Consider the following 27607-nt stretch of genomic DNA (forward strand, 5'->3'; position numbering starts at 1 on the left):
TTGACGCTCGACGTCGATGGTTAACTGCAGAGAATCGTCGCGTGGACGCTTAGCGTTCGCTTGTTGTTGAACTGAATGACGCTTGGAATCAGGAGTCAACTGCCGAATGTCGCCACATGGCGTCCGCTTGCTGTTGACGCCGACGCTCAATGCCGTCATAAGTAGACTGACGATGGTCGTGCTGTTGACGCTGACGCTTCATAGCGTCGAAAGTTGACTTTTGAGAGTCATCACGGCGATGCATTGCGTCCATTTGCCGACGCCGGCGTTCCTCACCATGTTCGGAAGTCGATATTTGTTTAGCAACAACTCTCTGACGTGACTCATCTATATCAACCTGCTGCTGAGCACTGCGAATGGGAGACCGCCTGTGCGATAACTCGTCAGCATTAGAGACCACAGGCCGCCTGTGCGACAACTGGTCCGATGTCTGACGCCCAATCGCACTGCCAACAGCCGGTTGATAAGACTCCATGAACGACGAGAGCTGTTGTTTCATGTCTAAAAGCATTGACCACTTAGGATCATTCGTTCGTACATTCGATTCCTTACTCAAAGGAATATCAACATCATTATCACCACGCTTTTCGGGTGACGAAAGCCAGTCAGAAGAAAGTGGTGGTGCATGAATATTAACATCTGCCAAAGATACAAATTCTGAATCTGATTGTATATTCTCTACACGAACGCCATGATCTGAGCATTTCGCAGGCGTACAAGTGTCGGGAGAACGGAAACGTTCAGGCGAATCCCACGTACTACAGCCTGGACGCGCAGGCGATTCTGGACGCTGAACGACCGCATACGATCTCTTAAGCGGTCTGGACGCACGACGCCAGATTTCACTACCCGAACCTTCATCGGAGGACGGGGATAACGTACCAACCTCATCTTTCCTGCGATGAGGGTGAACGACCTGTGCTACGGCAGCAGGAACGTCTGCACGATTGATGAAGCTTCTTGTTCCCTTTGGCCGTCCAACTTTACTTCTCTCATGGGTTCGAGATCTCGAAAGAGGTCGTAGGCTGGGCGAACGACAGATCGTGCAGACGCACCCTCCGCAACACTGAATACATTCGAGACACTTTCCACATTTCCGATAGAATCACGATTTTTCAGTACCTTTAATTCAGACACACTTTCCACATTTCCGATAGAATCACGATTTTTCAGTACCTTTAATTCAGACACACTTTCCACATTTCCGATAGAATCACGATTTTTCAGTACCTTTAATTCAGACACACTTTCCACATTTCCGATAGAATCACGATTTTTCAGTACCTGTAATTCAGAAAAATTTTTATTTCTATCTGCTGCTAATGACTCAATTTTCTCATCGAGAGCCAGAATAGCGGTAAACATGTCTTTTAAGGGAAGGATCCTTCTGTTGTTGATCTACCACTATGGAGGAAGGAATAGGATCATTAGTATTAGATAAGGCTACATCAACAGATCGTGACGAACTACGCCTAACCCTGTCCCTCTCTAGTCTTTTAACATAACGTTCGTATGCTATCCATTCAGATTCCGTCAATGAAAAACATTCATTACATCTATCATTAAAAGAACATGGTTTCCCCCTACATTTAACACAAATACTGTGTGGATCAATAGAACCCTTAGGGAGTCGAGCACGACACCCTTCACTAACACACTTACGAATAACAGGGGAGGGGTCGGCCATATTGAATGGTAAAAAGAAGGACCGACAATCAAAAAACAAGGTTAAATTAATGAAAATAACCCCGAACCAAAAGATTTCAAGATTAAATGAAAAGGAGAACAATTAAACGATAGCCCAAACTCAAAAAAGGTTGTACATCACCAAATACGACCAAACAGAGTAAAACAGCGCGAGCAAATTTTCTATATGTAGCCAGCAGAGCGGCAGAAAAAGATCTGAGGCTTGTGGGTGTAGTTCCACCTGTGGTACCGCGAGGGCGCTGGTATACACCTGGTATATATACGATAGCGCGAGATTTAAAATTCTGCCAGGGCGTCAGGAGACTTTAGCCATTACAGTATATAACCAGCGGGTAAGTTTTATATTTAAAATTGTAGAATAAAGTAATATATCCACGAAATGAATTCCCGAGGTGTTGACTCGATCAACAACAGAGAATTTCTGAAGAATGTTGGGAATGGTTCTGATAGCCTACGAGTGATGGCGCTCATGTATGATCACCTACTGTCATGGCAGCGATCGCCACAAATTTGAATCTTCTGTAGTGACGCGTCGAAGCGCAAGATTAAAGCTAAATATATGTAACTACCAGGGAAGTTACATATTTAAAAATACAATTTTTGTAGAAATTGTCATTTGTTCCAACACTCTCCTTACCACGAACCACTCTCAAGGGCACTCAGAATTAGGAGGAGGGGAAATCGGACCCCGGTAAGAGAGGTGCAACTGGAGATTGAGGAGAAGGGGCAGGCTGAAATGAGTCGGTGGAACACTCACCAAGACAATGTCTTCCTGATATTATGGCAATAAGCAAGGGGGAGGGGATAGGGATTTGACACACACTACCGCTCACCGTTCAGCACGAAGTATGCAATACACATGACACTGTTAGATTTTAAGTTGAGCGACCACAACTGGCCCAAGCTTGAACCCTTCCTGAGACCTGAAGGAACAGTCTTTCAGGTAGTGCACTGTAAAGGTCAATTGTCCCTTCCTCACTCCCACTCTCATCACCTAGCCAACTGCCATGTTCTTCTCTTAGACCAGTGAAGTGCTGATGCCAATGACGTCTTGCGGCTAAGCGGATCTGGGCGAGGGATCACCTTTCGCCGAGTACACCCTATGTACCGTTTGATAGTGTTCTTAGCGACTGCCTTCTTCAACTTCCCCCTAGCCACAAACAGGTTCCTAATAGTTGAACGTCCTAAAAAGGTACGCACCACTCGGACCGGGCACAATAGTCATTCTTCCAGGTCACTTCTTCTGGGTATGGAAGCGACAGAGAACTAATTGAGTCAAGGGTACGCCACTGCCAGGTTCTGTGTTTAGTCTATAAAGGAGGGGATGAACCTGAACATCAGATCCTTCCATCCGTTATTGTGAGAGCGATCCTCTAAGAGACCGTGGTTCTTCAGCGTGAGCTCCCTGTCTGTGACCAGCCTCAGGGTCTCAAGGGCGGCTTCTTCAGTGAGTTGAGCACCTTAGCGATGTCCCACGTGGGGCCTCGGAGAGCTAGCGGGGGGGGCATAACTGCTCGACACCTCTTATGAGCACCGATAGCCACTTAGAGGATCCCAGGTTCAGCCCTTTGAGGAGGAAGACCTGCCACAAGGGCAATCGGAAGCCTTTCACGGCCGGCACTGACATACCCCGGTCAAGCCGTAGATGGACTAAGAAGTCGGTTATGATGGGGATCAAGGCGTTGACAGGCTTGAATCCTAGTGCACCACTTCCCAAAGGTAGCCCACTTCGCTTGGTATATGACCTTCAAGAACTCCCTAAGGTCACCCGCCATCTGCACGGCAGTCCCCTTGGTGCAGCCCTCCCTCTTTAACAGACACTGTATAATCCCCATGTGTGAAGGGAGAGGCTTGGTTGTCTTTCGTGGAGCCTCGGGATGTGTGGCTGCCGTAGCAGCTATTGTCTCAGTGGAAGGGACCAGAGAGGCTCTACCGCTAGCTCCAGAAGGTCGGGGAACCATTCCTTTTCGGGCCACCGCGGAGCTACTAGCTTCATTCTCGCGTGCCTTGTCCTTCGTAGCCTGTTGATGGTCTGATGGAGTAGGCTGAAGGGGGGAAAACGTATTCGTTTAGCTCGTCTCACGGTGTTGGAACACAGTCTTCCAACACCACTGTAAAGGCTGGTGCTGGGGTAAAGAAGACCAGAAGCTTCGCATTCAGTCTAATAGCATACAGATCTAGGCAGGGGGATCCCTCACTTCTCAAACACTGCCTTCGCCACCTCCCGGTGTAGAGACCATTCGGTCCCCAGCCCTTGGCCCTTTCTGCTAAGTCTGTCTCCGACACGTTCCTCTTCCCAGGAATGTACCTGGCCGTCAGGAAGATGTTGTTGTTCTCAGGCTTATTCCCTGAAGGGAATTTTAAGAAAAAGTCATAAGACCCAATAGTGGATTGGGAGTGAACCACCCAGCCTGTGTCGTCCTCCTCCACTCGAGGGTGAGCCCATGAGGGAACGTTCTTCAATGCTCAGCAGAAAGTCAATATTCAAGAGCGGACTCCCGCTCAGAGGACGACACTCAACCTCATCATCAGGGTTGAACTCGTTCCAAGTGTTGGGCTTATTTTATGTTACACGCTCGCTTAAACGAGGAACTATTGCACTGGTTTTAAAGAGATCTATTACATAAGTCATTTCCAAAATCATAACTAATACAAGGTTGCACTATACTATAGAAACTAATTCAGTTTTTTCAATCTTTTTTCAACCTTTAAAATTTTGGATTTTCAGTCAATACCGTAGATTGATACCAGGTAGGTAGCCTCTCTCTCTAGCATCTAAGTTCAGTTATTCTAAAATGCAATTAATTATGAATAGGTATTAGCGACATGCTTGGAACCTGTTGAATGTACAAGTTTGGTAAAAGGGTCCCTACTAAGTAAGCCCTTCAATATAAAGGTGATAAAAGTTGAATTAGAATGTGAAGCCTATTACATACTTGACATATTATTCACTAGCTTGCTTTTGCTTTCAGATATAAGGTCATGTTGAGAGGAAATATTATTCTTTAAAATCTTGGTTCATCTAAAATTATGATGGTAACCATGAAACAAAAGTATGCACTACAATTGGGATTTTGTCAAAATATATACTAAACTGTTCAGACAAATAGAAACAAAATATTAATGACAGCAAATTCTAAATGTTACAAGACTTTTGATGTGGTGATGAACAGTGGCCACAAAACAGGTCTTGGATACAAATGATGAGTGGTTATGGAAACTAAATTAATTCCTAAGGGTGAAAATCATTTTGCAGTTACAAACCCTCAACTCGAAAAGTATTCATGTTATTAAATACTGCAAGAATAATGGTGTCTCGTAGTTTTGACATTACTAACATATGTCATGCAACACTAAAATTTTTTATAAATAAGTGTATAAAAACATACGAGGGTCCTGCAAAACAATGCAAAAGTGGGACCTGAGAAAGAAACTACTCAACAGTAGCATTGGCCTTGTTATGATAGTTTAAAACTATATACAGGGAAGTGAGGTTACAGTATACTGATTTCGAACCTCAAGTGCTAAAGAAAGTTATCCAAAGTTAAGCAAAATATGACAAATTCGTAGATAATTTGTATTTTTCCTAACTATACAAACCTTAGCTATTTACATGGGGTAATTACTTCGGCGTAGCTGAAATGATGAGCCATAAGAATTTTAGCGAGGGTTTACTACCCCGCCGCTAGTTAGCGGGGGGGGTAGGGAGGGGTAGCTTGCTACCCCTCCCCCCTCACACACACAGTGAGTGCTTCACTTTACTTAGAGGTAGGACTTATACCGGGGGACAGGGCTGGCGGGCAAATATGTGTAAATAGCTAAGGTTTGTATAGTTAGGAAAAATACAAATTATCTACGAATTTGTCATTTGTTCCGTAACTGAAATACAAACCACGCTATTTACATGGGGTGACTTAACCCTTAGGAAGGGTGGTAAGTCCCTGCCATACTGGCTTTGGCTTGCTCAGGGATTCCATATTAGACTGTTTACGTACTCAGACAATAGGGAATCCCTGCTCCTCGCTAGCGGCTGTGAAACTGCTGCGGCCCACGTAAGGTGTGCGAAGGTGAAAAGTGACTCGTCCCAGGAAGTTGACCTGGAGTTCCTCAGATGGAAATCTAGGCTAGGACTCTCCCAATACCACCTCGTCAGGGTATGGGGACATGACAGTATTACACTCAATACTAGGAACACAAGGAAGCATGGTTTACCTGCAGTGGTTTGAGGTCAGCTGTGCAGAGAACCCAGGATGCTGCTTTCTCCAAGGGAGGAGAGGATGAAGAAAAGAATAAGGGCCAGACATACCTTTTCATTCATGCAGACTAAAACCGGGTAACAATGCCCTCAACCTTCTGCTACTTGTCCATTAATACCCAGGACAGGTATGATGGGTCGTACACGACCCCTACAGCATGTTCAAAACCTGTTTTTTCCCCATAAATCATCAGCTGTCTCGAATATGGAAGTGATCGACCTGCAAGGGGTGACTAGTCTACATGCCATTGTCTGCTTTAGGACTGATTTTCGTCTAACTTCACTCCTTCCCCATTTTTTTACCCCCCCCAGGGGTCGACCTCGACCCTGAAATACCTAAATAGGGGTAAGTGATCAAACAGCAAAGTTATTACATAATTATAAATTGTCGAACAGTGTTGATACTTGTTTGGTTCTTTATAGTTGGAAAGTGTGTGTGGATGGTGTGTCTACCACTTGCATGACATTGGTTTTGGCTTAGATGCCATATATTACCATGAGGTCCATTTTCCCTCAAATGCTAATTTCTGAATTTTTTTTTTTTTTTGCAAATTTCTGATTTTTTTCTATTTATTTTGAATTTATATTCAATAATGGCCAGCAGGCAGTATTCCCTTGGCATGGATGTCATCAACACACTTCTAATGGAGTTAAAAAGAGATGTTGATGATATGTAGCTTGCAACCTCATGTGTTTGATATTTATTTCTCTGATAATTTCTCCTTCGTATTTGTAAATATTTTTCTTATGTGTATTAGGTACTTGAAATTGATTTATATAGCGTTTTATTATTATTATTATTATTATTATTATTATTATCATCATCATTATTATTATAGATCATAGTTTATGTATATATAATAATTTGCTATTATTTGACTTTTTATTGGTCAGCAGTTTCTTATTTTGATTTCATTTTACTTTGATTGGCTACCGATTTGCTATTTGATATCCTTTTACTTGTATTAGTTACTAATTCTATTTTCTCTTGCTGTAAGTATGGTATCAATTTTGTGTTGGTCATATCAAGCTTCCTGAAAGGACTTACTGTCATAGCTGCCCACCTAAGACTGACCACATGACAAACACCACTTGTTTGAGGAGCAGGAAGCCTGTTTGTCTATAGCTTCAAACTGTCTTGTATCTGAACTGTACCTGATAGTTATAGCTAGGTTAAATCATGAAACTTTCTTTTTTTACTACTTGTTTGTATAAATGCTGAAATTTTAATCTTTACAAAATAGATATCACCCATTTTTTATCTAAAATTTATTTCAAAGAATTTAAATTTAATATGATAAAAATAATTGTCAAACATCCAGAAAGCCATCATATCAGTTTTATTCCAATCCACTGATAATTAGATAAATAAATAACACCTTGAAATTTACATACCCATTCTCCATTTCAAGTGGTAGATTGGGCTGTAAGAGTTGTTGCGGTCTGCGGCCATTTTGTTGACATACCCGAAAGGTAAGTTGGCATATCTCTATATATTCTTGTTCTGTATAGAATTTGTGATATTTTGGTATATTTTAATGCATAAATATCATATTTTATAGGAGATACAATGATTTTCATAAGAAATTTACATTGTGAAACTAGGCCGTCAAAAAATTACCTTTAGATTTCGCCCCTGATATAACAGTAAATTAAATCTTAGTGCACATTTTATTATGTATTTCTGTTCAAGGATAATATGAGTTTATTCTATAAAGAAATTAGCCTCTTCCTATTTCATTTAGGTACCAGAAAAAATTAGTGAAACTTGGACTAGTTTTTTGGCCAAAAAAAAAATTACCTTTTTTTTTTCTCATTTCAGATCTTGACTTCTATGGGTCCAACTCATTTCCAGCAATTACACGCTGTTGCTTTGCCATCTAAGAAGGTGTCCCTAAAGGGATTTATGTGTATATGTATATTTCTATTTTTTGTGAATATTTATGTCCTTTTTTTTTGTATACTTAAATTTTCAATATATTTCCAATAAATAGTTATTTTGTAGATGGGTATCATTTATATCTTCAGTAGTTTTTAGCATTCTTTGAAGTATTTTTAGCAAGTCAAACAATACAGATTGATGCATAACTAAATTTTTCCTGAATTTTTTTAGGAGTCGGGGTCGAGCTCAACCCCTAAATACCTAAATAGGGGTGTCCAAGAACGATACCTGTCCAGGGTTAAGGAGCCTGAGGTTTAGACCAGCTGTTGTGCAGCCACCACAGGGCCGATAGAAAACGTATCGAGCCTCCTGTGGGTCAAGTCTTGCAGGTAGTGGGCTATGAAGGTGGTCTGACGCTTCCACACCCGAGCTTCCAGGACCTGCGTCACTGAATAATTCTTCTTGAAGGCCAGGGACGTAGCTTTGCCCTTGACATCATGCGCTCTAGGGCGACGTGATGGAGAAGGGTCAGGATTCAAGGCCAGGTGTATTACCTTGCAAATCCAGGCTGAGATGGTATTCCTGGTGACCCTTCTCTTCGTTTCCCCAGTGCTCATGAACAAGGCTTGAACCTGGGGACGAACTGCAGCTGTTCTTTTAAGATACAACCTCAGACTCCTTACTGGCCACAGTAGGAGTTGGTCTGATCATCTGTTACAGAACGGAGACTCGAAACCTGGAAAGTCGAACCAAGGGTCCGGCATTCCCGGGTTCTGAGTCTTGGCAACAAACTCAGGGACGAACCTGAACGTCACCTCCCCCCACCCCCTTGAATGGACGATGTCGTATGAGAGACCATGTAGTTCGCTGACTCGCTTGGCCGAGGCCAAAGCTAGCAGGAACACCGTCTTCCAAGTAAGGTGGCGATCTGAAGCCTGGCGTAGTGGTTCGTAGGGAGGTCTCTTTAGAGACCTGAGAACTCTAACCACGTTCCAAGAAGGGGGTCTTACTTCCGACTGAGGGCAGGTAAGTTCATAGCTTCGTATGAGAAGAGAAAGTTCCAGCGAGGAAGAAATGTCCATTCCTTTGAGCCTGAAGGCAAGACTTAAGGCTGAGCGATAGCCTTTCAATGCCGAGACTGAAAGGCGCATTTCCTCCCACAAATACACGAGGAACTCCGCTATTGCTGGAATAGTGGCATCGAGTGGAGAGATACCCCTTCCACGACACCAACCACAGAAAACTCGCCACTTCGCCTGGTAGACCCCTGTGGATGATTTGCGCAGCTGTCCAGACATCCTGTTCGCAACTTGTTGTGAAAATCCTCTCTTTGAGGAGATGCTGGATAGTCTCCAGGCGTGAAGTCGAAGTAAAGATAAGACTTTGTGGAAGATGTTGGCATGTGGTTGTTTGAGTAGCTCGTGACGTGGAGGGAGTTCCCTTGGAGGCTCCGTAAGGAGTTGCAGAAGGTCCGGGAACCATTCTGCGTGGTGCCATAGCGGAGCTATGAGGGTCATTGAAAGGTTGACCGATATTCTGGTCTTGTTGAGTACTCTCCTCATCAGCCAGAACGGGGGAAAGGCGTACACATCGACGTTGTCCTACCGTTGCTGGAAGGCATCTTCCCAGAGAGCCTTGGGATCCGGGACTGGGGAGCAGTACAGCGGGAGCTTGTGGTTCAGCGCTGTAGCGGACAGGTCCACAGTCGGGGAACCCCACAAAGTCAGGACTTTGTTGGCTACTTGACGATCCAAAGATCACTCGGTACTCACTATCTGTGTCGCTCTGCTCAGACTGTCGGCGAGCACATTCCTTTTGCCCGGAATGAAACGAGCTCCTGGTGTGATCGAGTGGACTTCGGACCATCTCAGTATCTCTACTGCAAGATGGGATAGCTGTTCTGAAAAGGTACCTCCCTGCTTGTTGATATAAGCCACCACTGTGGTGTTGTCGCTCATCACTACCAGAGTGGCCCGCCAGGACTTGGTGGAACTTCTGAAGTGCCAGGAACACGGCCTTCATTTCTAGCAAGTTTATGTGAAGGTACTTTTCTGATTCTGACCACAGGCCTGAGGTCCTGTGGTTCAGAAGTGGGCCCCCCACCCTTTCTTTGATGCGTCCAAAAACAACATCAAGTCCGGGGGGAGGACGAGAAGATCCACTCCCATTCGTAGGTTCTCGTCTGCCACCCACCACTGGAGATCCGTCTGTTCCGGTTGTCCCATAGGGATCAGGGTGTCCGGTGAATCGTGTCCTTGATTCCACACTGGAGAGATTTCATTCTGAGGCGACTGTTGGGAACCAGACGGGCCAGGGAGAGATGGTCGAGGAGACGTAACCACGATTGGGCTGGAAGTTCTTCTCGTGTGAGGAAAGGTCTCGCGACCTTCCTCAGCCTTGCTATCCTGTCGTCTGATGGGAAGGCTTTGTGGAGATTGGTGTCTATGACCATGCCTAGGTATACCAGTCTCTGAGAGGGCTGCAGAGAGGACTTCTCGAGGTTTACCATGATCCCTAGATCTTGGCAAAGTTCGAGAAGCTTGTCTCGGTGGCGAAGAAGGGTTGCCTTCGAGTCTGCAAGGATCAGCCAGTCGTCCAGATAACAGAGGAGACAGATGCCGATCCTGTGAGCCCATGACGAAATCAGGGTGAACAACTTGGTGAACACTTGGGGTGCTGTGGAGAGACCGAAGCCCAGCACCTTGAACTGGTAGATCTTGTCGTCTAGGCAAAATCTTAAGTACTTCCTTGAAGACAGATGGACTGGGATCTGGAAGTACGCGTCCTTCAGGTCCGGTGTGCACATGAAGTCTTGTGGTCTCACTGCAAGCCTGACCGTGTCTGCCGTCTCCATACTGAACGGAGTCTGTTAGATAAACCCGTTCAGTGTCGAGAGGTCGATGTCTGGTCTCCAGCCTCCAGATGCCTTTCTCACAAGAAAGAGTCAACTGTAGAAGCCTGGGGACCCGTCCACAACCACTTGGAGAGCGTCCTTCTTCAACATGATCTGGACTTCTGCCCGGAGGGCCTGTCCTTTTACCAATCCCATGGTAAGGGAGCTCAATGACACTGGATTCGCTGTCAGGGGAGGTAGACATGAGATGAACGGGACGCGATAACCCTGACCGATTACGGAAATCATCCAGGTATCTGCCCCGAGTTGCTGCCACCTTGTCACGCAACTTTGTAGCCATCCCCCCACTGGTGGACATGCAGGGGGACTGCCAATCCTAGCGTTTACGACCTCGGCCGTTCCCTCTAGGATTCTTGCCTCCTCCCCTGGAGGACTTCTTGCTCCTTCTGCCCTTGGCAGGAAAGGGCTTAGACACCTGCTTCGCTGTCGTTGTCTTCCTAGTGTCCTTAGCTGGACGGGGTTGCTGAGCTGCTGGAGGTTTGTGAGGCCTCGATGTCAGGGCCTTGTGGATGAGGGAATCCTGATTGGACTTACTTCACCTCTCAGAGGCTAGCTCCACGTCCTTTGGCTCAAACAAGCTCTTACCGAGAACGGAAGAGTGTCTGAGCCTGCTAACACCAGAACTGGGGACCTTCTGGTGGAACCTCTCAGCCACTGCGTCCCGACGCTTGAGAATCGTGTTGGCCCACAAGCTCGAGACTTGATGAGCCAGAAACTCGATGGTTCGCGTGCCTGAGAGTAAGAATGTCTCCAGTGCCTTCCTGGTACTTTCTTTGGACAGGTCCTCAGAACGTACCAGGATGCCCAGAGATCCCAGCCAGATGTCCAGCCACGAAGTTGCCTGCATGGCACACTTCGCAACTTTCTCCTGGCTTAGAATCTCAGTTGCGGAATAGGACACTTGCCGGTTGGAGTGTCTCTCAAGAGGGACTCCCCCAGTGAGTTCTTCCACTGAATGGTGTACTGGAAGACTCAAACAAGTCTCCTCTAGGATTTCAAAGTACCTCATCTGATGTACTCGAGGAGGAGGGAGGAGCTTGTTACCGGCACTGGATCTATTGGAGGAAGCAAGCTCAGAGAGCTGGCCCTCGACCTTGTCTCTGGCGCACTTCATGCCCCGAGACCAGGGCAAAGCTGCACTGGCCCTAGAGGGTTTCTGGGTGCCGTAGATTCGGTCCAAAACCATATCCTTCCCTTCATGAGGAGGAATCTCTGGGTCTGGGATCCCATTGAGGTTCTTCATGAGGGTCAGGACTTGCCAGAACGCATGTTCTGACTCCTGGTGTTCTCCTCCTGACGGACTGGCAGCGAAGTCTCGCGTCCCCAGAGGCTCTTCCTGGGGAGACTCGTGGACGTTCTCCAAAGGTCTATCTGGTTCCTGTCGGGTCCTTGCGTAAGACTTGGGAACAGTCTTAGAGTCCTTTGGCTCCCTCCTAGGAGGGATGCAGGACTCCAGCAATGAAGGATGTAAGGCCTTCGCCACCTCTACACGAGGGGACTTCTCAGGAAGCGGCGGAGTTTCCCCCATTGGTGCGATGGGGAACGGACCGGATCTTCCGGTTCTCCTGAGGATGGGTAATACTCATCCGCAGAGGAGGGAGAGAAAGTCTGAGGTGGGGTAGGAGCCTTACGTAAGGACTTGCGAAGGGACAGGATAGTCCTTGGGGAAGTTACCACGTCTGGGACTCCTCTCTTCCTCTTCAGGGGGGAGGAAGTTGCCGCTGATTTGTAACCCAAGTCAGAAAGCACAGGCTTCATTGCCTGCATAAGTGCTCTGACAATGGTACCAAACCAGGGCCGCTGGCTGACAGTCGTGCTGTCAGATACTCCCTCTGGAGGGAAGGGGATCGTTCGATTCCTTGGAGGAGTCGACACATGAGGGTTCGCCTGTTGAGAATCTGCAATGAAGGAAGAAAGATCCTTAGACCTCCCTCCTCCGGCGAGCGCGCTGTTCTGCGCTTGCGGGGAGGGGAGCGCGATGTTGACCTGTCCGCCTGTACCCCTGATGTAACTCGGGCGTGATCGCGTTGGCGATCATTGCGCCGATCACGCTGGTGATTGCGTGAAAAGCCCTGATCTGGATCGCGCGTAATTGAATCATGCGCAGCAGGATATTCGCGCTCGCGCGTGAGTGTGGGCGTGCAAGGTTGAGGGGGCGCGCGCGCGTAGGAGATGGCGAGGGAGTTTGGCGCACAAGAGCTATCTTATGAGGGGTAGAAGGCTGGATGCGAGGGAGCGCAATGGGCTGATGGGCTACTGATGAGCGCAAGTGCGCGGTAGCATGCTGGCGCGTGTCTGTAACGACCAGGCGTGAGCGCGATTGCGCCGCCTGGCGATAGCGCGAGGGCGAGAGGTGTGCAGGTTGTGCAGCTGCCTTAGGCGATCGTGAGATAGCCGGGCGCGCATCAGGATGTGGGCGCATGTGTGCGTTGTTGTGATGGGCGCGCAGCTGGAACGGGCCGTCTAGGTGTGCGCTGTTGGGGTGGGCGCGTGTCGCGCGTGACTGGAACTGGGCGCGCAGCTGGAACCTCACGTGCTACTGGAACATTGTGCGCAGTTTTTATATTGCGCGCCGTTAGCAGAGTGTCCAGGGGAACCCATGAGCGCCTGTGCGCTATCTTGGGAACCTCCTGGACTGCGCGCTGTGATGTAGAAGCGCGCTGGTGCGTTGGCGAGCGCATTTGCGCTATAACAGGAACAGCGAACGGCGAGTAGTGAGAAGTGTGTTGCATGCCTTCTGATCTAGGGAACTACAGGCAGAGGTTTACTAGTAAGTCTGAGTCACGAACTGCTGGTGAACACCGAATTGCCGATGATCGGTGAATCAACGATCTGCGAGCCGAAGATGGTAACTGACAGGCAGATGAAGGCTGTCTGGTCAGTCAGGCAAGGAAGGTTGGCGATTGGTGAGTTGGTAATCGGCTTGGAGAGCCCTGAGAGACAGCAGAAAGGTTTAATGATAGTCAGTTGTTGATGATCTGCAATCGATCACGGACCGGTGATCAGTGAGCTAAAGATCAGCAAGCTGACAATTGGCTGGTCAGAGATCAGCGAGCTGAAATCGATGATCGAAGGAAGACAATCTGTCCATCGGCGATCTAGTGATCAGCAAGCTGAAGACTGGTTATTGACTAGCAATCAGAGATCGCTAGCAATTGGCGAGACTGGAGGTCAATGACCAGAGAGATGAGCTAGCAATTGGCGATCTAGTGATCAGTGAGCTAGCAATCAGCAAACGGTGATCTAGTGATCAGTCGGTTGATGATTTTTCATTGGTAATTAGAGATTTGTGAGGTAATGATAGGCCGTTTGCAACGTTCAGATCATGTTTGCTGACGGTGGTACTGTCAGGAAAAACTCCTGAAGAGAAAGGGACCAAGGGTTCCCTGTGAGGAGTCTCGACCGATGGTAGATAAGTTTGATTCCCTTTGGAAGATGGAATCTTCGGGATCTTGAACCCTTCTGTGAAGCCTCTTCCTTCTTTTCCCAGCGGCCATGCCGTAATGCGTTTGCGGGGAGAGTAATGGGGCAATGGTGACATGTCAAAAAGTTTTCATTATTTTTGCATATTACGCAAGTGCGCAGGAGAGTACTGGTGCGATGGCGCACAGGATGATGCTGGCGCTCAGTTTCAGCTGAAGCGCAGTTTTCGGTGAATGCGCAGAAGAGTGCTGGTGAGCAGGCAGGTGTTGGGTCTTTGGCAAGAGCTGGCGCATTGGATCTAAGCGCGCTGGTGAGCGTTGGCTTTGGCGAGCATTGGATCTGAGAGCGCAACTGCGCAGGAGAGCTCTGGATCTGAGAGTGGTGGCGAGCAGTAAGGCACTGTGCAGGGTGTTGTGCAGTCTCCCTAGAATGCGCAAAAGAGCGCGACTGGTCACAGGAGACTGCTGGAGCGCACGCAGATGAATGCTGGCATGCGTGGAGACTGCTGGCACACGCATGGATGAATGCTGGCGCGCAGAGATCGTTGGCGCGCAGGAGAGCGGTGGTGCGTAAGACAACGATGGCGCAAGCATGCTGGAGCGTAGGAGAACGCTGGCGTGCAGGAGATCATTGGCACGAGACTGCTGGTGTGTAGGAGAGTGCTGGTGCACAGGAGATCGTTGGGCGAACATGAAAATGAAGTTACGGGCGCGACCGCTGACATTTTGATGATCTCTGTTGCGACGGCGATTGTAGGTTGGCTGGTGAGTGCTGGCGATCTGGCAAACGTTGCTCTGTGGCCAGGTTGTGCTAGTAGGTCGGCAGGTCAGCAAGTAGGACGATCAGGAACTGGAATGTGCCCTTTGAAAGGGCGAATATCCACCGATGGAGATCGCTAACTATCAGAGTCCAGGACCGAAGTACGAGGACTAGCTGCAGCGTCGTCAGAAGGTCCAGGAACAAATGACGCCCATGAGGGCCGGTGGACCAGCAAGCTGACCTTCAGCAGTAGCAATCCTCCGAAGAGGAGTCTCTAGGAGTGGCCCATCACGCGAACAAGAGGTGATCACTTCGCAGGAGAGACTTGCCTAAGACTACTCTCCACCCCCGAAGGAAGAGAGACTCAGCAAGGGGGGAGCGTAGTCTAGGTGAAGACAGCAACAGCAGTCGGAGTCGATGAAGTGATGAAGATGCAGGAAGTTCTCCCTCGGAAGGGAAAGTTGTCCAACCCCTGCAGGCGAACCTCCTGGTAGCGCTCTAAGATGATCTGACAAGAGCGCTACCTGAGGAAGCATAGCTGGAGCAAGTTCCTCGCAGATGAAGTGCTGATCAGGTGTTGCCACTGGGGGTACTTTTAAGAGAAGGGATGGCGGCCATGATGACGTCCTCTGAGGGACGGCAGTGACAGCAAATTCCCCAGGCATGAACAGAACAGCTCTGCTTCGTCGGCACTCTTAGACGAACAAAGAAAACTGCATCGCTAACTGAGGAAAAATCAAGTAAAATATGTAACAGAAAATTCCATCGGAGGAACACCTAGTCCATGACGGGAAGGGAGACCACCGAGGAAACAAAAATATATTAAGTACTGCGCCATCCCTTCCCCGGTCGACATCGACAGGAGAAGGGGAGCGGAAAGTAACTGTAATAAAACAAGAATTACAATTATTCAAATCAGCTAAAAATATTCACTAAGAAGAAGAAACACTGATCCTCCGAAGGGAAATGTTCTCCACGGAGAAGAGGCTATAAAGTTAAATTACAAACAATTATAATTTCACTCAAATAATTAAGAAAACAATCAGAAGCGCAACCTAAACTGTGAACGGGATAAGGTGCTCCCCCGTTAGTACACTGTCGGAGGCCAATGAAAGGTGAACGGCCTAGAGAAGAGAAAGACCGTAGTCAATCTCCGAGAGGCCACACTCCCTTCGCTAAGTAATCCATATGTTACCCGTAGGAAGAGGGAAAGGCGAAGACAACAGTTGAACGAGGAGGGTTCAAACGATGATGATTCCCCTGCGGCGGTGAGTGAGTGAACGGTAGGTTATCCGCCGACTGGAAGACCGATGGACAAGGGGGGGGAGAGGTCAGGGAGGGAAGGTTCCCGGCCTTGCACAAATGTCTTGAGAACCTCTCGTATACGTATCACACGCACAGCACAAACACTGAAAAGGAAAACTTACAACCGTTCTATATATAAACATTAAGAATGTTTTCATATATGTATGTATGGTATGTGTGTATGAATGTAAGAAAAAGTAAGTTAAAAGAAAAATTAATGGCAGTCCAAAATAGGCGAGGAGGAAGAGCTGATACAACCGGTCTCCATCCGAGCCAAAAGTAAAGTGACCTAAATCCCCGGTGTGTGAGTGGGAGCGGTAGCACCTACCCCACGCTAAGTAGCAGTAAGGGTAGCTAACCCTTGCTAAATTTCAATGGCTCGTCATTTCAGCTTCGCAGAAAGTAATACATACCCCTAAATAAATAGCGTGGGTTTGTATTCCAGTTACGAAACAACTGTCGGTTGGAGTCTCTCTCTCCCTTATTGAGCTTTTCCAAGGAGTGATGGAGAGGAAGAGCTAGCCGAGGTTCATCTAAGATCTCGAAGTACCTCCTCTGCTGGAGACAAGGAGATGGGCCAAGCTTAGTGGTAGAGCCTGAACATTGGGAGGAGGAGAGCTCAGAAAGCTGTAGGCCGATCTTAGCCCTGACACCTTTCAGCCCCTGAGACCAAGGGAAGGCTGCACTGGTCTTTAAGGGCTTCTGGATGCCAAAGACACGGTCGAAGACCATGTCTTTGTTCTCGTATAGGTATCTCTGGGTTAGTAAACACATAGAGCCCTCATGACAGCCAGAACCTGCCAGAATACATGTTCTGACGCTTTCTGCTCTCCTTCCGAGATTGGACTTGCAGCGGTCTCCTTCTTCCACCCCCGAGAGCTCTTCTTGGGGGGGGGGGTCACGGACATCCCTAGAGTGACTGGCTGCATCTGTAGGCTTAGAAGTACTTGAAGGGGACTTTGGGAGTGTCTTGCAGTCATTAGGTTCCTTCCAAGAAAGAAGGTAGGACTCGAGCATCATAGACTGGATTGTCATGTCCCTCCTGACTTCAATCGGTGGTGAAGAACTCTCCGTGCAAGGAGAAACTTCCTCAGATGGAAGAGAGAAAGCACCTTCCTTGCACGACTCACTCAGCAGAGGTGAGGCAGGAGAGTGTCCGGTGGAAGATGCAGGAGGAGTAGGCCTCGATGGCCTAACAGGAGTCAGCTTTACCCTCGGGGAAGTGACCATGTCCGAAACTCCTCTCCTCCTCTTCAGGGAGAAGAAGCAGTGGTACCTTGCAGTAGGTCTGCTGGAGCTATAGGATGGTCCGAAGAGCTGGCAGACAAAGCAGGCTTGAACAACTGCTCAGACCATAGCACTGAATCACGTCTGCTGACTCGCTGATGCACTATCAAACAGATCCCCTGGAGGGAAAGGGACCAAAGGTTCCCTGCGAGGAGTCTCTGATGCTGATGGGTCCGCCTTAAAGGAAGGCAGCTTCGGGATCCTGAACCCTAATGTGGAGACTCCATCCACTTTCCAGGCGGTCGCGCTGTAATGCGCTTGCGGGAAGGTGATTAAGGCAATGGTGACCTGTTGATTCGCTGTTCCTTAAACCTAGGCACGCAGTACGGCGCTGCCCAGGAGGATGCTGGTGCGCAGCTTCCGGAGAATGCGCAAGAGTGTGCTGGCGCGCAGGTGATCGCCGGGGAGCTGGAGGGTGCTGATGAACTAGAGAAAGCTTCGGCAAAGGAGAACGCTGATGCGCAGTAGAGTGCTGGTGTGCAGGAGAGCACTGGCGAGCCGGAGACCGAGGCTGTGCAAAAAGCACTGACGCCTCCAGGAGAGTTAACGAGCTTGAGCTGGAGAGCGCAGTTGCGCTGGCGAGCTGGCAAACGCTGCTCTTTGGAATGGCGGGGCTGCGCTGGAGACCGCCGGCGATTTGGAGATCGCTGGAGTATAGGAGGGCGCTGTGGACAAGCGGAGGAAGGCTGGCAATCAGGCGAACGTTGAAGCGCTGGAGAGCGAAGATACTCTGATAAGCATTGAAGAGCAGGCTGGTGCAGACGTGCTGTTGGAGAGTGCTGGGGCGCAGCTGAACGCTTAGAAAGAATATCCGGAGTATGTTCAGGAGACAGGAACGTGTACAGGGATGTGCACTTTGGAAGGGCGAACATCCACTGATGGAGATCGCGAACGATCCACAGAAGAGTCCAGGGCCGAAGTCCGAGGACTATCAGCAGCGTCGTCACAAGAAGGACCTGGGCCGAGCAAAGGTCGAGGGCCAGAAGATGATTAAAGCGGAGGGTCTGCCGGGGACGCCTACGAAAGATGAGGCTGAAGAGCCGAAACGGCATCTTTTCACCGATGGTGAAGGGCCACATCTGAGGCAAAGCAGAGGGCGAGCTCTGCGACGGAGCTGCCCTCTAGGGTCCTTTGGATCAGCAGTCCTGCGAAGAGGTGCTGTCTATGAGAGAACTCCCCTGAGGGAAAATAAACACTCACAGGAGAGACAGAAGATGGATTTAGTTTCCCCATCGAAGGATGAACAGGAACAGGGGAAACGTAGTTGGAAGCAACAGCTGGAGAGTCTGGAGGGGCAGGGGCCACAGAAGATGCCTCTTGACACCACAACGTCGACAAGAGATAGAGGATCCCCCTCTGAACTCGACGACGGCTACACAATCACACTACAGAGGGTAATTTGCAGCAAGGAGTCCTTGAAGGGTGGACCCGGAAGCCCCAAGGACGACCACTACTGTAACACAGAAGACATACACAAGGCCTCACCTGGGGGGGAAGCATCACCATCTCTCGAGGACTGGGGTTGGCCAAAAATTAAAGGGTCTACGCTACTGCTAGACGGTCTATCGGAAGAGACCGTACGAGCAGGAGTTTCGGAGGAAGGTCGGGAGGCGGAAGAAGAGGTCTTGGGTTTCTTCCCTTCGAAGGAGAAATATCCAGCTTAGATTTCTTTTTTTGTAGTTGCCCAAACCTTTCCCACTGGGAGGCAGACCACTCCCGACACTCATTACAGTTGTTACCACTATCACACCGTTGACCTCTGCAGGCGGGGCAAAGGGTGTGGCGGTCAGTGTCCACAGCCGACATGAAGGTACCGCAGGGCCGGCCTTCAAGTCCAGGGCAGGTACGCATGGTCGGCAGAAGTCAACACACACACACACACCCAATCAAGAGAAAGCACAAACAAAAAGCATTAATGGCAGTCCAAAATATAACAGTGAGGATGAAGAACGGCAATGACCGTTCATCATCCGAGCCAAAAGAGAAGTGAGCTAAGTCCCTGGTGTGTGAGAGGGAGCAGTAGCAAGCTAACCCCCTATTCCCACTAACTAGCGGAATGGGTAGTTAACTCTCGCTAAATTTTAATGGGTAGTCATTTCAGCTTCGTTGAAAATAATACCCCTAAATAAATGGCGTAGGTTTGTATTCCAGTTATGGAACAAACATGTATTCATATGCTCTTGACACTTTCAGAATCACTTTCTTATACTATACTATATTTAACTTTTCTTGCAAACAAACTGTTTAGACTTGAAAAATTATTTATAATTTTGCATTTTCTCATCATTAGAACCAGGCCACCTTTGTAATTCTCTAAATGACTAATCAGCGCCTAATATATCCACCTTCAATGCGGCACCAACTCTTCACCTTTAGTTTGTTTCATTTTCCATGTTCTTGTTTCGTTAGGATGTTGTGCGCCAAGTTGTAACTTTTTCTTTTTATATTTTCATTTTTATTTCTCTTAAAACATGAAGAAACTACCGATAAACTGCTATGTAGTCATATATTGTAAGTGTCTTAACTATTGTTGTTGATGTATATTAATGGAACCGCATCACGTTTAGAGGTGCCACAAAATTTCGTATTTCAAAGACCGAGAAATGGCGACGTTATACCTAATGTTTCAGACTGAAAAGACATTTTAATATTTTAATCTCTTTCATTAATAATTCCTATAAGACAAATGTTACTATCAAACTGTTGGGGATAACCTTGGATCCAAGATTCAATAAGGTAAAATAGTAGTAAAAGACAAGGCCACTTAAGTTAGGTTAGGTAGGGAACCTAAGGATTGGTCATATTCCTGTGATATGTTTACTGGTGAAATGTGGTTTACAACACAAATATACAGTCTATCTGGAATTGCAAATGGTAGCCCAGTATTATAGCAAAGGTAAAATGAAAAATGTTCTAATAATTATATTCAAGGGGAAACTGTTCACTTGGAACAAAGTTACTTACAGGAAACTGGGAGCCTTTGTATATCAGCGGCCAGTTCCTCACACGTTAGTTGAAAATGGACTTCAACTAACCTAAACTTTCGCCCCTAACCTAACCTACAAGCCGTACCCTTACCTACTTAATGGGGGGGGGGGTTTAAGGGCCACCTGCGACCCCCCTTACACTGCCATATTTTAAGTTAGACATAATAATACATATCGGTTTCCGCTATCATACATACACCCCGGAAATTGATTAGACAAGATGAGTGTCTAAAGGATAATACATTCATCATCAAACATGTCGAAAGTGCTAGTATTAATATTTAACAAAGTTAAGGTAAGGGGTAAGGCTGGAAGTTATCATACACGTAGTTACCCCTACAACTCATTATTTCAAAACCACCACTGCGCAAGGACTACACAGAGTAATAAACGTCAAAAACTAATGATACAGAGTAACTAAACCCAAGACGGCATGCCCTTTACCCATTACGAAGTCTTTGAACAGACCACACACCAAAACCAAAATTACCTAATTCAAAGCATATGCAGGTAGTTCGATCACCAAATTTTTGTCAGCCAACATACTTGCCCCTGCGGCTAATGCTTAAAGCGTGTTTTTTGTAAGGGAACCAGACACGGCAGAGCAAAGACTAGCACATGAATAATTAATGTTAGTTAGGCATTACAACATAAAGGTAAATAAACTTAATTGAGTGTAGGTGACGTAGGACATGGTTAGGAAGGCTTGCCATTTAATATGGGGGTTTTGAGCCTAATGACCTCATGATCTGCAAAAGTACTCATAAAATAAACCTTGGACATTGTTTACTTCATTACCGTAACGATAAATAGAAGTACCTTTGCACAGTGCATGAGTAAATATAAATTTCTTTTTCTTCAAGGTATAAATCCAGGGTCCAACATAGCTTTTATATGAAACTGACTAAACGAGGGTATCCAATAAGCCATAGAATTCCTATCGGAGGCCAATGCTTAGAGTACTTTAGAAATTATGCAACTATGCATGGCTAGGTCAATTGTAAGGTAAATCCTGGGTACTGTATGCTATAAATATCATTATGTCTACAGTACTACGACGCGTCTCAAAAAATAGTAGTCCAAAACCCTTTGTTCTGCGAATAGAGCCGTAATCTAAGATAAATTTATAAAAAACGGGTTAACGTGGGTAACCTTCTACCTCATATCAGTAATTACAAGGTGTCGTAGAACATTTATTTCTTAAAACAAATTGATGCCACACATCGAGCGTTCATGGCGACCATTGTAGCTGGTCCGAAGGGATAAAAGCACCACCGTAAGAAATTCATTTTACAAAAACGACATCGAGTTCTAAGATTACAACAAGTTCTGCTAGATGCAAACTTTCCCTTGGAATCACGTAATCATGTTATATAATGAACGACAATGAATACTTTCTCAAAAGTATATATATACATCGGTGTCCCTTCCCATCCCCCCAAAACCCACCCAATTCTCGGGCATTTCTGCTTCAACATTTACAGGTTAAATAGGATTGATTCCTTAAACTTCACAACTCACAAATGTCCCAAGTGATAGACTTAACATTATGCACTGACATATCAAGATATAAGAACACACAAATTGGAATATTTTCGGCTTACTCTTCGCTTAACCCAAAATCCATGTTGAACGATGCAAATGGCGTCCCTTTGAGCCCGCTCGATTAAAACAGACAACTGACAAACTGGTTATATTAATACAATATTGCAAAATAAAGCTTTCATTGTGTTTAGGGATGTTAAAAGTAGGTACTATCCTCTATATGAAATGAGAGAACTTCAGAACAAATTTAAGGCGACAAATGTGGCAATTATACTTTTTCACGAAGATGGATATTAAGCAAAATGTGTTTGGCAGCGGGAGATTTGAAATCGTCCAGAAAATATAGCTATTCCGCTCAAAAGGCTAGTGAATTTTTTCCTTATTCCTGATAGAAAGTGTGTCCTCTAGCTGTTTCTATAGACTAGACTATCAATGACGCTAAAATACTCTTACCTTACTCAGGATTCAGGAGCTTTAAACAACATATAACTTACCTTGTAATGTACTGTATATCTCCCTCCAACCGCCGGCAATACGCAGTTGTCATACAAATGAATTTCACATCGCAATTACCTAAAATATTTCACTTCTTTGTGAAAATGTTAGATACTGATTACATAATCAGTTACTAGTTTCAGCAAAATTTAATCCGTGTTTATATTAGGATCAAAAGCCCATTAACAACTCACAACTAGTTATCGTACACTTACCTCCTGGAAATCTATTCTTGTTGCATAACATACGATCAACACTATACTATTTGTTTACTACTGGGTAACCTTTACATTGCTTAAAAACGTGTTGTCAGCAGGTCACTTGACACATTTTTGTTATATATATATATATATATATATATATATATATATATATATATATATATATATATATATATATATATCGGTGATAAAAATCTAAGCTGAGGAATATACGTGAAAACAAATGAATCCTTTAGATTAATATATTTTCTCCTTTTTTAAGAGAATATTTGTAGTAGTTAAACTATAATGCTAGCACGAAACCACAACCACTTTTGAATAGCAAATAAAAGCTGCATAAATGATTGGGGATCATTTGCAAGATTCCGTGTCAACGACATAAATATTCTTCTAAATAGGGCGATTACAACTCGGCCCTATTCAGCGGGGGGGGGGGAGGAGTTTGGCCAATGGCTGGATGAGGGGGGGGTGCGTGCACCATCCCTTCTCTCTAAAATTCTTAGCCTTTCGTTCCAGAACATAATATTAACTGTGCACATATACACCTAAACTAGTTTTATTAAACCGAATATCATATTCCGTATCGTATATCCATTGCAAATGTCATTGCGTAAAGCAAAATTTCGTGAATTTTTACCTCTTCATATTCTGAAAACTTAATATTATCACTAGACAACAAAGCATAAATATAAATGACTTGAATATTGAATCAAACACCAAAGATGCTTGTACATGAGGCAATGTATCCTAAATATCCACAATGTACATTAGTCGTTCAGATTATATAATTTGGTGCCCCCCACCCCCCACCACAAAAAAATTATAAAATATTCCGTGGTCATGGTGGCTATGACTAACAGGCTCTGTAGCTGTTTGTTGCCTTATAACCATAGAATAGGGTGAATAAAATAAACATGATAGAATGTGGCCACTGATTCCAAATACTGTAATTGTTAAGGGCAGATTCATGCGGTTCAATTGAGATTTTAGAAAGAAAAAAATGAGAAATGTCAAGAAGAAAGAAAGTGTGTTAGTTAAAAACTGAAAGTAGTTACGTGGAAAATTATAAAATCGTAATGCAATACGACAACTTTTTAAGAAGGGCGGAAACTGAATAGGCCTACTTTGAGCAGCAATATCCAGAAAACGGCAAAAGACATCAATTAATTAAATATTAAAAATAAAATGTGTAATCTCGTAAGTTCTGTAGAGCAAACGGTTTCATTGTGTGATAAGACCAGGAAAACAGCCACTAAGCTAAATAAATTGTAAAAGGGGACATTTGAATGAAAAAGGCTACTAGATGGTAGAATAATTTTCTTGAATTCTTTAAAAGCAAAATAGAAAACACATTTGCATCTTTTATGTAAATTCTGAATTAGTTTGGTTCTGAAACACATTCACACATAAGATTTAACAATATAACAAATTATGGATATAGATAAGAGAATGGCCCCAAATTTTTTCTTCTTCTTTGTCTGCATCTTTTCCCATTTTTATGTGGGGTCGATGTTTCTGGCCAGCTTTCTCCATCTACCTCTGTCCCACACTTCATCACCAATTAATCCCTTTAATCCAAGGTCATCCTTGATACTTTTAGGGGTTCATTTCTCGCCCTCCATCAGACACCAAGAGTCTGTTCAGGCGGGCTTTGGTGTGTGAAAATAATTTCTTTCCAGTTAATATTTTGCTCTGTATCTTTTCAGTTACAGTATTCGCTAGCATTTGTATTCAGGCTTAATAATTTTCAGATCACTACTATAACATTTTCCAAAGAGATAAAGTCTTCAGGTTTTTCTTGAAAGCTGCCAGATTTTTGCTATTCTTGACATCAAGTGGAAGGTCGTTGAAGAGTCTCGGGGCAGCATAACAAAACTTTCTTCCTCCTATTGCACGATTCACACTAATTTCGAATAGTCTATATGGGTCATCAGCATGTCTAACTCTTACAGCAGCGCTGATAGATTGAGGGTAGGCGACCAAGCAATCACCAAGATATTTAGGCTTATCACTTGTATATCAAGTGCTTTGTGAGTCAACAAACAAATTTTAAATTCAATTCTAGCCTTAACAGGTAACCAATGTAGATCGATCAGTAGAGGAGTTATTCTCTCCCGAGGTTTAATGCCTTTTATCAGTCTAGCCGCCCGGTTTTGCACATTTTGAAACTTTCTTAGTAATGTACTGGGCAATTTATAGTACAGAGAATTGCAATAATCAAGCCTTGATATTCCATGACTCATCACTAAAATTTTTGATACAGTCCATCCACCTTTGCTTTGGTCTCCCGGTTTATAAATACTAAAGAAAAATAGGTAATTGGAATGTTAGAACCATGAATCAGATTTGGAAGTTACAGCAAGTAGAGAGTGAATTTATGAAATACAGTGAACCCTCGCTACTTCGCAGTTCGACCATCGCGGATTCACCACTTCTCAGGTTTTTTCCATAACCCATATATACATATCGCGGATTTTCCGGAAATTTCGAAAATACCGCGAAATCTGAAGACCCCCCAATACAATATTTCGTTACCTGTAATTCCATTAATACTGTAATTAGTAATATCTGCTCTTACTGATTGTTCATTGCATTACATATGATATATAATTCAGCACAGAAAGAAATAAAACACGAAAAGAGAATGTGATCATACGATAATACAGTACTGTATACAGTACGTAGTAAAATTAAATCGAACATGAAACGCAAATCAGATGCAGTCATACCATATTAGAATGGTGTAAGGCTGCTGTTGGCTACTACTGTACTACAAATGTAATGGATGTGCTTCTTTTCCATGAATCTTTTGTATGTATACGTACGTAGTACTGCATCCAATAATATTCTTTGTTGCAAAAATCACATTTCCAATAAGCGTACGAGAGAGAGAGAGAGAGAGAGAGAGAGAGAGAGAGAGAGAGAGAGAGAGAGAGAGAGAGAGAGAGAGAGAGAGACACACACACATCCTACAAAAGAATAAAATACTGTAGCATACGTAAAGCTACTGTATTATTATTATTGTTATTATTATTATTATTGTTGTTGTTGTTAATAAAATTATTATTGTTATTATTATTATCATTATTATTATTATTACTGTATTACAGTATTATCATACGATAATTCAGTACTGTACTGTACTACAGTACGTAGTAAAATTAAATCGAACATGAAATGCAAATCAGATGCAGTCATACCATATTAGAATGGTGTAAGGCTGCTGATGGCTACTACAACAAATGTAATGGATGTGCTTCTTTTCCATGAATCTTTTGTATGTATACGTACGTAGCTGCATCCAATAATATTCTTTGTTGCAAAAATCACATTTCAAATAAGCGTACGAGAGAGAGAGAGAGAGAGAGAGAGAGAGAGAGAGAGAGAGAGAGAGAGAGAGAGAGAGAGAGAGAGAGACACATCCTACAAAAGAATAAAATAACATACGTAAAGCTATTATTATTATTATTATTATTATTATTATTGTTGTTGTTGTTAATAAAATCATTATTGTTATTATTATTATCATTATTATTATTATTATTACTGTATGATTATCATTATTTATTATTATTATTATTAATACTATACGTACGGTATCTTGTACTTTGAGTTGGTAACCTACGCATCATATAAGACGGGTTGTGATTGGTTCAAGCGCTGATAGATGACGAATCAGAACTCAAGTTTTGTTATCTAGCCTGTGATTGGTGTTTTGCCCGCATCTCCAACCCGCAGCATCTAGGTTCTCGCGGGCCCGGGTCGTCCACTTTCTCTTACGGCGTATCGCTGAGTAGACGTTCTTAAGTTTGTGAAGTTTAATCTGTGCTGTGTGCGACTGTTTCAAGTTGAACTTTTTGTTGAACTTTCTGTTAAATCCTACTGTACAATGCCTCCCAAGCGTTCTGCTTCTACTAAGGCTGGTAGTGAGCCTAAACGCTACCGAAGGATGATGACGATTGCTGAGAAGGTGACGCTTCTCGATATGTTGAAAGACGGTAGAAGCTATGCGGCTGCAGCGCGCCATTTTGGAATCAACGAATCTACTGTTCGCTATATCAAGAAGGACGAGGCGAACATTAGAAAGACGGCTGCAATCACCTTTAGCAAATCAGCGAAGCGAGTCGTTACAACTCGTAATAAAACGATCGTACGCATGGAAGGTGCTTTAGCTGTGTGGATTGCCGACTGCCGGAAGAACATAGCCTTGGATATGAACACCATCCGAACAAAGGCTTTGAGCTTGTATGAGAATTTTGCTGCAAAGGAACCTCAAGACGACGACGGCAACCATGCGTTTTTCCGCCAGCAAAGGATGGTTCGCGAAGTTTCAGAAATGCTTCGGCCTGAAAAGCGTTTCCCTGCATGGCGAGGCTGCTTCGGCTGACACTGCCGCTGCTGAAACTTACGTGAACCAGACATTCAAGAATATTATCGCCGAAGGTGGATACAAGCCGGAACAAGTGTTTAATATGGATGAGACCGGCTTGTTTTGGAAGAGAATGCCGTCGCGAACTTTCCTGTTCAAAGAGGAAGCCAATATTATCGCCGAAGGTGGATACAAGCCGGAACAAGTGTTTAATATGGATGAGACCGGCTTGTTTTGGAAGAGAATGCCGTCGCGAACTTTCCTGTTCAAAGAGGAAGCCAAAGCCTCTGGCTTTAAAGCATTCAAGGATCGCGTTACCCTCGTGATGTGTGGCAATGCTGCTGGATTTTTGCTAAAGCCGGGGCTTATTTATAAGTCGAAAAATCCTCGCGCTTTGAAAAATAAGAATAAGAATCTCCTTCCCGTGTACTGGATGCATAATCCAAAAGCATGGATTA

General features: G+C 45.0%; 1 protein-coding gene and 1 pseudogene across 5 annotated transcripts in view; both read right to left on the reverse strand.

Annotated features, from left to right (window-relative positions):
• Nucleotides 1–22849, reverse strand: part of LOC137628299 (heterogeneous nuclear ribonucleoprotein A3-like) — a 68235-nt gene extending 45386 nt beyond the window's left edge. The window contains exons 1-2 of one of the 5 annotated variants that reach the window (XM_068359463.1): nt 22775–22812; nt 22559–22637 (exon numbers count right to left, since the gene is read on the reverse strand). In XM_068359463.1, coding sequence (XP_068215564.1) covers nt 22559–22637; nt 22775–22805 — 110 coding nt within the window. In that variant the 5' untranslated portion in view covers nt 22806–22812. Of the gene's footprint in view, nt 1–21678; nt 21701–22123; nt 22254–22338; nt 22362–22558; nt 22638–22774 lie in introns of those variants that run through there. The other 4 variants (XM_068359486.1, XM_068359492.1, XM_068359471.1 and 1 more) reach the window with 4 other exon arrangements.
• On the reverse strand, nt 4109–4295 carry LOC137630012 (small nucleolar RNA U3; annotated as a pseudogene).
• Nucleotides 22850–27607: the final 4758 nt, after the last annotated feature.

This window comes from Palaemon carinicauda, chromosome 2, assembly GCF_036898095.1.
Source record: "Palaemon carinicauda isolate YSFRI2023 chromosome 2, ASM3689809v2, whole genome shotgun sequence".
NCBI lineage: Eukaryota > Metazoa > Arthropoda > Malacostraca > Decapoda > Palaemonidae > Palaemon > Palaemon carinicauda.